This window comes from Anguilla anguilla, chromosome 14 (assembly GCF_013347855.1).
Source record: "Anguilla anguilla isolate fAngAng1 chromosome 14, fAngAng1.pri, whole genome shotgun sequence".
Taxonomy (NCBI): Eukaryota; Metazoa; Chordata; class Actinopteri; order Anguilliformes; family Anguillidae; genus Anguilla; species Anguilla anguilla.
In genome coordinates this window covers 11187521-11199114 of record NC_049214.1, presented here as the reverse complement: position 1 = coordinate 11199114, position 11594 = coordinate 11187521, and the positions used below count along the sequence as shown (strand labels likewise).

Here is an 11594-nt window from a genome sequence, read left to right as displayed (position 1 = left end):
ATTTCTCAAATTAGGCAAGTGTGATGGCGTGTGATCAGCACTGCTCCCCAGCCACAGTCAGTGTGTTTACATGCACAGTTGAAATCGATTTACGTATATTAATAGCTCAGTTTGGCCAAAGATGAGATTTAATTGGATTATTGTTGTTGTCCCAATATGCATGACTCGGAAAGAATCGATTTATTGACCGAGGTGTGTCTGACGAAGGCTTCTTATAAATCCTGCTTCCTCCAATTTTGTCACAACTTTTTTGAATAGTTCTCCATTCCGAGTTTTTCTTCCATCCATGTATTTTAGGATATTTAATATTTAGTTGTGATAGTATGAAGTTCTCCTTGTCTGTCTAGAAATGTGTTTTTTTCGCCATGATACTAGGGAGAGCAAAACTGAGCTTTAGAATGTCACCAGCAGTGTATGTGCGTGAGCTCGACAATGCATTTCTCACAGAAAAGGTCGTTTGTCGCCTTTTTTTAGTTCATTACAGTGGTGATAGAAGTGACAATAATTAAGTGGTACTATGCTGTTAGCCTTTATTGATCGCCGTACACGGTTAATGTGAGTAGCTAGCACAATCGGACAGCACTAACCTATAAAAAAGTACTTTGAATGGTACTTGCTCACAAAAAAACATTTGATTATAGTCCGCGGCACCTAAATTCTCTGTCACACCCTCAATAAACAGCAAAAGTCCCATTAGAAGATTGAATTAAATCTTTTAAAGTTATATATTTTCTGAAACGTTATCGATTCCGCTTGGTCACCGTGAGTGTATAATCGCTATGTAAATTACGGAACATGCGGCGATTTTTGGCCTATTGAAGCGTATACATGCTGTAGTAAATCGACCCCCAACCGCATTATCTAGGTATGTTAGTCCAACTCTGAAAAAATCGACTTTGTACAATTTCAGTCAGACTACAGTGTTTACATGATTTTTAAAAGTCCAGTTTTAGCCGGACTAAAAAAATAAATCAACTTTTTCAAACATCATGTAAACCCACTGAGTGTGTCGCTGTCTGTTTACGTAGTCTTATCTGCACTGTTAGAAAGGCTCTGTCCAAATAAAAATCTGAGTGGTTCATCGACTAATGTTTTCAATATCTAAGTTGAATAACTCTTCAAAGCTCTTGAATTTTGCAACATGGAATATACTTGTAAAGGGCTGCATAGTAACTTGGCTCAGTGGGTTTTAATGTGAAAATGTGAGCAAAAAAAATATAAAAAGACATTCCATAAAGATCAATGCTTTACTTGAGTAAACAACCTCCACAAGACTAAGTGCAACACAAGTTTATTACTTGAACCATTGCGTCAAGGTGTTAAGGAATACATCATACCAATATATTTATCATTTATCACATTCAAAATTTGGAGTCGCCATTTTTGATTGGACGATTGGACATGCGCAGAAGACTTGATTTGGTGGATTTCTCTCTGTACCTTGTTACACCTGAAAGACACCATAATCATCACTTAAAAATGTACAGAATACCGTAAAAATAAGGCAGGTATTAAATCAGAATCTCCTCTCTGTAACAACACTCGCGCAATTTATAATATAAAATGTTATAATTGTATTTTGTCAAATGCAAAATTGCAGGCATGCATAACCACAATTGCTTTCCCATTGTTTTTAGCTGGCTCACCAGTAATAAGACCTGCAAGGTTAAAACCCATTGATTACAATGTACAGAAACTAAGATATGGCCGACCAGGATAACCTTACGTATTGACAGTCCGCAGCGGTGCACGTCTCCAGTCTTTACCGGCTTAGAGGACCCCTTGCTCCTTTCTTCGATCAATGTCTCTCTTCAGCTGGCAGACTGAGCAGACCAGACAGAAGGTATGGGCAAGCCAGTCATTGCACAAGGAGCCCTGTGGGAACCCAGTAATGGACAAAATGAGCCATTTCAGTTAGTGGTGTGCCAGCTGAGGTTCACATTCTCCACATTAAACAACTTTACTTTTCGAAATTGTTATGGAACTTCTCATTAATCAGTCGAGAGAGCTGTTCTGTGGTGGTGCATCACCAACAGTGGCTAAAATTGGGTTTGTAAAATTCTGACCACAAAACTGAACGAAGGTTAGTTTTTATGGGGCAAAAACCTTTGTACAGCAACAAGTGAACATTTGTTAATTTTTTTTTTTTTTAAAACAAAAAACCCTGGAACACATTGATGAATAATGTCTATGTTGGCAGTTTCAATTGCCTTTGAAGCCCCTTTCTTTCTTTCTTTCTTTCTTTCTTCTGCCAGCTATTTACTTTTTTGAGCACCTGTGCATCACATGAAGTTTAAAGACTTAAGTGTGGGAGGAATGACCACCCCTCCATTACAAATTCACTCTAGTGTGTGTAATGGAGTTATTGCCCTCTCCTCTCCCTGTGTAAATTTCTGTGTCCCTCCTCACCCATCTGTTCCTTTCCTATGTAGTAATCTTTTGTGTTGGGGTGTGAATGCTTGAAAGTTGTGAAACGTGCACATGAGACTACAAGCCAAAAACACGCGAGTCTGCTGATCCATCTCTCTTTGTTACTACTCTCACGTCTCCATGGTTTTTCTATTTTTAAAATATTTTGAGCTCTCCACCTGCACATGTTCCAGTCAGCGACTGTCTGAATAACAAATTATTAAAAATGTTAAGGAACCAAAGGACCCCAATGGACCCCTGATGAACAGCAGGACGGTGTGCTAGTGTTGGGCTCACCTTGATGTTGTACTTGGTCCTGTACACGCTGCGTATGGCCATGTTGAGGCCGCACAAGCAGCACTCGTCCATATCGCTGGCAATGGAGCAGCACATGCAGGGGAAACAGCACAGCCCATAGCAGCCTGCCATGATGGGAGACAGCATGATGATCTTCTCTGCTGCTTTTCGCACTTTACTGTGTTTTTTTGTTTGTTTGTTTGTTTGTTTTTTGTACTATCAATGAACATTCTGGGGCAATTGCAACCGACTTAGCAGAACATAATTGAATAACAGCCTCTTGTACTGTGTCTGGCACTTCCACCTTTGCACCTGAGTGAGGTGGAAAAATTCCTTAAAATGACACAAGAGTATGTCTCACGTTCCCAGTGATATCTCTGGATAACTGGAAGGCATTGCGTAGGTGTTTGAAGAAGTAGAGGAGTTGCTTAATTAGAAGCAAAGGCCAAGTCAGTTCATGGAAACTGATATATAACCTTGCGGTTATGGATGTAGGAACTTCCTCATAAGCAGGGAGTGCCAGAAAGTGATGAAATCAGCATGAGTTTATACAAATAGGGTCATCTCCAATTTAATCTGTGTCTATGGAGCTCATTTTTATATTACAGTGAACTATAATGGCTATATACGTATGTAAAAATATAAGAACGTGGCTCTCAGAATAATAATATAACTGTTGCAAATCTCTCAGTAGAATTAAATTCTATAATTTGTCCATTCATTGAATTTTAGATGCACTAAAATGTAATGGAGGAATATCTATATGAAATTTGAAAGTTTAAATGAAAAGTGAAGCTCAAGTTCCAGTGCCGCCTTCTGTACTTGAATGGCAGATCCACATACAAAATAAAATCACTTGAGAACCCTGACAAAGATGGAGCTGCATTTCTGATTAACGCATTTTTCTATTGAAGAATGTCTTCTTCTTGAAATTGTTTAACACTTTCCTTACCCATTTGCCAAAATTTGGGATTTTCCTACATTCTATCATCTAAAATACTAGGGCCCCAATGTGCATCATAATTTCTGTAAAGTTGGAATTCTGTCATAGAGCAAATTATTATTTGATGGTGCATGATTGAATTGTCCAAACAAAATCAGGGCAGAAAAATACAATTCTCACAGTAAGCTCAGAGTCTTTAATGCACCACCCCCCCCCCCCCCCCCCCCCCCCCACCCCCTACCCCTAAGGTGTAATCACCACCACTGTGTCTCACGCTGCAGAGAAAGCAAAATCAATGCTTGTATTTAAAAACTTTGATAGTTACTATAGCTGTTCTAATTACCTCCTGGACCTTGCTGTTTTAGGGAGTGCCAGTTAGGATGCTGGGTGTGTTCTCCTAGTAATTATGGGAATACTTGAACGATGAGTTCAAAGGTATGAAGTGTTGCTTCATTTATGGTCAATGTGTAAAAATGTCTCAGCCTCACCTAGATATTGTACGTCCCAGGATATTACTAGGAGATAAGATCTAAGCCTTTATTGAGTTTCACACTGAATGTTCTGTAAATACAGTGATGATTCAGATGGAATTTCATAGTAAAACAAAAGTAGAACCAACTCAACTGTCATACTGATGTGGGGAAATACTTTTTTTATCTGGCCTCAATAGCACCCCCCCCCCCCCCCCCCCCCCACACACACACACACAGATATGAATTGACCGTGGAGAAGGGACTTACATGTCCCACAGTCATCACCAACACTACACAGGCCTGTCTGGAAATCTGAGGCTGCGGAGCTGCCGGGCTGATGGGTCACAGCCATTTTTCTCTTTCTGTGGGGTCAAACAGAGGGGAGTCAAAAAAGCCTTCCTCTTCCTCACTGTCCCATGCCTTATGGTTCTGCCATGTGCATCTAATTTCCAGCATCTCAGTGTCAAACGAGAAACCTGTTTGTGTGTCTTTTGTTTCAAAAAGAAAAAGCTTACGCTTCCCTCTTTTAGGGTTTTGGGGGACGGATAAGGTTGTGATATTATTTTCTGGTGACATGAGCAAATCTTATTATTCTGCTAGATAACCTGCCAGTAAGATGCTGCTTCAGCACCAGCATAACTGGTGTAAATATACATAATCACCTCCAAGCATGTCAAAGGACTCTTTCTTTTCCACAAAGCAACAGTTTTGGAGGACAGTGTGGCTTGTCATAGGATTTAGCGCTGTTGTAGCAGTATTATCAGTATTAACTAGCCTAGGGGACAAGGTATTCTGGTATTTGATCTAACAGAGCTTTCAATTTGCTGATCTGGGCTATTGCTTATTAATATGCTTTTAAAATATGATGGAAAGTTGATTCTCAAATAATTGTGTTTATACCTGGCACTAAAGTGAACTTACAACTCAAAGTCTAAACCTCCTGAGACCCAGAAGTAAATTTTATTTTTTTATTTTTTGACGTTACAGTGAACATACTTTCAAATAAAATATTTGTTTTATTTTTATTGAATGTCCCTTGTAGTGTAGATTTCAGTATATTCGAATATATGTTCTTGACATTAAGGCCATTTAATGCCCTACTGGGGGCAAAAATTAATTGCTAGGTCTTATTAGGTTTATTAAAGAAATATTATAGAGTAAATATAAGATGTATTATAATAATTTAAAAAAAGCATTCAAAACATTTTTTCCATCCAAATGCATATTTTATGGCAAATGCGTCTTGCAGATAAAGAACGTAGGAAAAAGTTTAAGTAAATCCTCAAAACACAACCAAGCTATTGCACAATGAACCTGCAAATGTTTTTCCCGCTATCAGAAAAAATACAAACGTAATGTCTAGAACATTATCTTATTCCAAAGTTAGTTATTCAAAATACATTTTAAGTAATTAATTCATTTCATACACATAAAATGGTATATATTTCCATAAATTGATTTCCTGCATATCCTCCAATGGTAGATCATATCTTACCTGTAAGAATTTATGCCTCTGGAATACAGTCCTCTGGAATGAATCTGGTGAATAGAAAGATAAGACAGGGGACGCAACTTAAAATCTCCAACGCCAGCCAATGAGCAACATCGTGTTGATGTGTCATATATCATTATCTTTTTTTTCATTGCATGGTAACAGGAAACAAACCATTGATGAGATGCATAGTAATTTCATCAATCTCCCACTCAGATCTTTATCACCCAGGCCAGGTCCACTGACTCTCTCCAGGCAATCTCCTTTTCTGTTTTTTCTTTCTACTTTGCTTTTGTGAATTTGATAGCATATTGCATTCACTGCACGTATGTCCATATGGTGTGGTTGTGTACAAGGAGTAAGGGAAGAGCTGTCCACCTGTACTAAGGAGATTACAAATAACAAATTAAGTGCTCTGCACTGTGTTGTACTGTTAATTATGCAATGTTTTTTTTTTACTTACATAAGATTATGTGATTATCTCCTAATAATAAATAAATAATAAAAAAAGAATATGTGTCTGTGTAAAATTGTTTTAATGAAAGCCTTCACATAGTTTTAGGAATCCAATGATCATCAAAACTACAGAAGGAAAACATTGTATTTGTGTTGAAAAAAATATTGTTTATATTGGATTAATAAGTCAAAGTTAAACTTGGTTGAATCCAGGCTTTTTTGGAGTTCAGAATTTAAATTCCACAGCCCAATTTGTGATTTTTCAACGTTTCATCCCTATATAGTTAAACATGTTTGCATTCTTTGTTCATACATGCCTTCAGTGGTGTACAATGCATCATAAATGTCACGTGAAAGAATAGGTGTGGACTCGTAGTAACATTATATGACTGTGTACATATCAAAGCTCAAACTGCCATATTTACAAGTGTATTCCCTAGGCCCACTGTGCTGTATCAAAGGTCGACTGCATTGAAAAGACTGTAGGATGCGGTGGATTGCCTTATTAATGCTGTTGATTGGTATGAGATCATTTATTTTATTCACGTTGATTTGGCCTACATGTGCTCATTGACTCCAGTTCATATTTGGCTTTTCTCAGGATTTGAGCTAGCTTGGTAGCATTTTGTTTAACAGTTTTTCCTCAACATTCCATCATTCTAATAAACTGACACCAGCTATCTCGAGCTGTCTCCTTGTTGAAATATGTTTCTGACAACGCTAACCTAGGCAAGGTTGATCACTAGGTAGTGATGTTTTCTTGTATATTTTTTTGTCTGCTTGTCTGGGTAACTGGCTAGCTGTCTGTTTGTGGACTTTACTGGGATTGGCAAGCATAAGCTTAATATATGACTTGGATGCAAACTGCTAGTTTGCCTATCAGGTTAAATATTAGCTGGCATTAGCAAGTGGTAATGCTAGGGTACCATTAACTCAGGGTTTGTGACTGCATCAGTCCATTCACCTAGATTGTTTTCTAGGAGTATGAGTTGACAATGCTGAAAATTTGTCTCATGGTTTTTTTATTTTTTTATTTCCCCCATTTCTCCCCAATTTTGAATGCAACATTTATCCCAACCCCATTCATTGTTTGTCGAACACAGACAACCACGCTTTTCTCCAACTTGTGATGTCAGTGACCACTTCTGATCACTCCCCAGTAGACAGGTTGGGCGCACAAAAACCTGGGCTGGTGGAAGGCACTTCATGTGCAGCTCAACGGGTGCCCAACTGACCAGAAGGGGCCGCTGGTATGTGATGAGATGCTGTTGTCATCGACTGAAAGCATTCCAACCCTGGGGAAATGCTAGAGCCAGTTCTCCATTTCCCTATGGGCTGCCAGCCACAGTTGTCACTATATTATCGGTTCTTTCCAATGGTCCACCTCTCAATTCTCTCATGCTGTTCTCTTGTTTTTTGCACTGAAAAAACTGTCTTGGAGGAGGCTTTGGATCCTTTTCTTGGATATACACTCACCGGCCACTTCATTAGGTACTTGCTAGTACCGGGTGTGGTCTTCTGATGCTGTAGTCCATCTGTCTCAAGGTTCGACGTGTTGTGCATTCAGAGATGCTCTTCTGCATACCTCGGTTGTAACGAGTGGTTATTTGAGTTACTGTTGCCTTTCTATCAGCTCGAACCAGTCTGGCCATTCTCCTCTGACCTCTGCCATCAACAAGGCATTTTCGCCCAGAGAACTGCCGCTCACTGGATATTTTCTCTTTTTTGGACCATTCTCTGTAAACCCTAGAGATGGTTGTGCATTGTGAAATACTCAAACCAGGCCGTCCTGCACCAACAACCATGTCATGTTCAAAGTCACTTAAATCACCTTTCTTCCCCATTCTGATGCTTGGTTTGAACTTCAGCAGATCGTGTTGACCATGTCTACATGCCTAAATGCATTGAGTTGCTGCCACGTGATTGGCTGATTAGATATTTACATTAACGAGCAGTTGAACAGGTGTACCTAATAAAGTGGCCAATGAGTGTGTATGTATATATATATATGTGTGTGTATGTATATATATATATATATATATATATACTGTATATATGCACATAGTGGCCATTTTATTTGGTACAACTATGCATATATATGACTTTTGGAGCATTGTCTGAAAAAATATCGCATTTGAAGAGATGCTATACAGTGCTTTTTTATTTTTTTATTTTGTGAATAATATGCATTGAGTTTTGTGAATTATTGTGTTTGGATCATTTTAGTTTTCTTGTCAATAGTTTAAAAATGCATCAACTAATTTTTCAGTTTTCTTAGAAACTGCATACATAAAGAAATAAAAAAATAAATAAACAAACATTTTGCACAGTAACTTTTTGTTGTGGAACTTCTTTAATTATAAACATATTCTCACTGCACCCAACTTTCATAATTTCCTTACATATACCACACTTGGCAATACAAAAGTTTCATCACTTAAGAGGCTGTAGCAATTCAGATTATTGATAATACATTACCTTGCCTTGTATAGGAATAATTTCATATTAAGAAATACACAAGTTTAAAACGTTTAAATTTAAAACATAGTCGAAGTATGTACCCATGCGTCGTTTATAATGACATATTTTTGCTTTTGACATAAATTATCATTTTTTTAATAATAATAATAATAATAATAATAATAATAATAATAATAATAATAATAATAATAAAAACAGCTTTGTTTGTTGTGGAATAGCTTAAAAATATAGGAATGTCTGTTCGCAGTCACTCCGTTTGCTAAATATGAGGAATATTTGTGTGTTTTAAATTAGCCACACGATGTCGCAACAAGCAAACAGATAATCCAGGAAACTGTGTTTCTTCTTACTGTGTTATCCCGAACGAGGTCGTTAAAATAGTTCAGTATCGTACAGTGCAGAGACACCTTTTGGAAACGCAAAGTAGAAACAGGATCGTCTCATCAACACAGTATAGACAAACAGCAGATTGAGGATATGGTAATTCATGCAAAGTTAAGAGCATCTCAGACAGATAATAGTCAAAGGCACACATGTGTAGTGAAAATGAAACGTCGTAGGCCTACAAATGGTCGAGAATATGATGCGGGGTTTGAAAAAGCAGAAATGAAAGCGGCATTAATGGCACGTTATTATTCATTCATTCATTCATTCGTTTATTTATTGCTTTATCACCACCTCTGATCTTGCGGCTGATGCTCTCGCTCAACATTTGCCCTGATGACTATTAGACCGGGGCGAGAGAATATTAAATAATAGGCTACTACCTTGTTATCTTATTATAACATGCTTTCATTATTTATGAATCGTTAACTGATCTATATGTTGCAATTCAGTAACGGGGTCTTTGTGGTGGAATTAGGACGCTTGCTCCTTAAAAGCAACCCAATCATTTCAGTCATTATTTGAAATTTTGCAGAAAACACAATGAACGCTTTCCATACTTCTTGTATTTAACGTGGATTGCAATTCGAATTTGGTAGCTGGGATCTGACTATCCAAGTGGAGCACTTCCAAATAAAGTGATTCTATTCGGTTGTATGCCACGTTCATCAGCTGCCATTCCAATTATGATCTCCCCTATCATTTAGGGGGATAGCACACGAGTAATATGACTATTATTTTATTTAAATAAAGAATACGAGGCGGCCAGTATGAATACAAGCTTTAAATTCAAAATGTCACTCTGTCCATATTTATGCACATACTATCAAACTACTGGCATGCATTTCTGTTTACAGGTGAAGTTCCACGAAGGCATATCGTCTGGCTAATTGTTAGAATACCATCTTCTCATGTTTACCCTGCGTAAAAAGTGTGTAGCTTTCTCTCCGTGATTCAGGTAAGATACAGTTCTAGAGATGTAATAAAACATGTCTGCTACAACGAGGTCAGGAGCGAGCCAATTTTACATTCATGACGATACTGGACCCACTAAAACACTTTGAGAATAATGATTGTACCCTACTTGTACCCCTGGACCCCCCTCCCCCTTCACGCGATACTACATCGGTACATGCGCACAGCTGATGGTTAGACTAGGCACATCTGCATGACGTCAGTCGAACCTCCCAGCCTAGACTGCCAATTCTAAGCGGCTTCGGAACTTGGCTACAGGCCGGGCACTGTAATAAAGGGGGCTACTTCAACTCAACTTTGCTGTCCTGCATGCACTGCTTAAGTGAATTTTTGGTATAATTTTTGCAGAACATAGGTGCTTACGTGTTTAAGGCAAGCAAGCAAACAAACAAAATGGACAGTCAATAATCGTTTAAAGAGAGTAATACAAACAAATGAAACAGCTTGCTTTTCTTTCTTTTTGAGTAAATGAATTGATGGAATATGATTTTTCTGCCGAGTCAGTTGATTCTGTGAAGCTTCGCATCTCTCTTTTTTTTCTTTTAAAGGAGAACTACTTACATTTTTCGGCATGCAAATCACAGTGAATTGTTTAAAGCGAAAGGAAAAGGGTCAGAAGAAGTGAGCACGGAACTTCAATGCAGACGAATTCTATTGTCTGTATTTTCAACTGTAGGCATTGCCTCTGACAATGAAGATGAAGACGGTAACTATCCGTTCGTGCAATCTGTTACGCGGCAGTAGCCTAGTGAAATGATGCATTTCCCGTGGAACTTTACGGAGCCTATTCAGCCTATAGTAGGCTATAGCGTTTATTCGTAGCAAACCCTTTAAAAAACTACTAAGTGAACCGATGTTGAAGCCAGTACAGGCTTGGCTTTTTATAGTGACGTATGCATTTTTAACTTAACATAATTTCTAGGAGTTTAAAAAAAATTTGATTGTTTTTAGCTAAATGTTATTGGCTGTTTCTGGCAGCAGACTGTTGTCTTTGCAATATGTTGCATTGCTTCAATTTGAAGCTGTTTAGCGATGTACATGGTGGGAAAGCGTTTAGTTTCAAAATATTTTGACTCTTGTTATCATTTATAAAGTGACTGAAAAAGCTCTGACTCTGAAACGTAGAAAGTTGGCGCTAAGGTTAGTTCTGAAATGACCCTACTCAAAGAAGCACTCAGGTGAAGGTTCTGGGGTACTTGTTACCGGTAGGTTACCGGTAAGACAAGTTACACATTTAGCTTCTCAGTTGGTCACCTGAATATCCCAGTTGTTAACGTCACATTGGGATGTTGATGATACAATAACGATGTGAACGGTGTTTAAAGCTTTATCGATTCTGTTTGTTTTTTGAAGCCCAACAATAAAGGCAGTAGATTATGCAAATGCGGTCTTGGATGTCAACTATGAGAAACACAGTGGTCCATCTCAAAATACTTATTTTTTGTGAAGAGATGCTTGCTTTTATTTTAGTGACCGGTGGTAATGGATTTGGGCCGGTTGCCAACTGTCTGGGTCACACGCGTTTTAGCCAAATAGACTTAGCGCTGCTGTCTGGAGCTGGGCTTCTGGATGTTAACTTTTTAAAAACCTAGCAAATTATGCAGCCTACTCTTGTAGGATGTGAATTGTAGTAATTGGCGTTTTAGCAATTATTTTTTACATATAATCATGTTTTGTCATAAGG

The 11594-nt window shown here is 38.1% G+C and overlaps 1 protein-coding gene across 2 annotated transcripts; it reads right to left on the bottom strand.

Moving 5' to 3' along the window:
- Window positions 1–1233: 1233 nt before the first annotated feature.
- On the bottom strand, window positions 1234–5719 carry LOC118213144 (placenta-specific gene 8 protein-like). 2 transcript variants are annotated; one of them, XM_035391867.1, is made up of 5 exons: window positions 5618–5719; window positions 4390–4484; window positions 2707–2831; window positions 1727–1875; window positions 1234–1450 (listed from the first exon to the last, which is right to left on the bottom strand). In XM_035391867.1, exons 2-4 carry the CDS (start codon window positions 4472–4474, stop codon window positions 1771–1773), a joined length of 315 nt encoding a protein of 104 aa, XP_035247758.1. In that variant the 5' UTR covers window positions 4475–4484; window positions 5618–5719; the 3' UTR covers window positions 1234–1450; window positions 1727–1770. The 2 variants fall into 2 exon arrangements, with proteins under 2 accessions (XP_035247758.1, XP_035247757.1); XM_035391866.1 differs by having other exon boundaries at window positions 1276–1450; window positions 1767–1875.
- Window positions 5720–11594: the final 5875 nt, after the last annotated feature.

What these genes read in the sequence shown, in the direction of transcription:
- LOC118213144 (XM_035391867.1), bottom strand. Translation starts at nt 4,474, where the DNA reads ATGGCTGTGACCCATCAGCCCGGCAGCTCCGCAGCCTCAGATTTCCAG. An exon ending in TGGTGATGACTGTGGGACAT is followed by an intron (nt 2,832 to 4,389) that starts GTAAGTCCCTTC and finishes CCATCATGGCAG; the next exon opens with GCTGCTATGGGCTGTGCTGT. An exon ending in GGACCAAGTACAACATCAAG is followed by an intron (nt 1,876 to 2,706) that starts GTGAGCCCAACA and finishes GGGTTCCCACAG; the next exon opens with GGCTCCTTGTGCAATGACTG.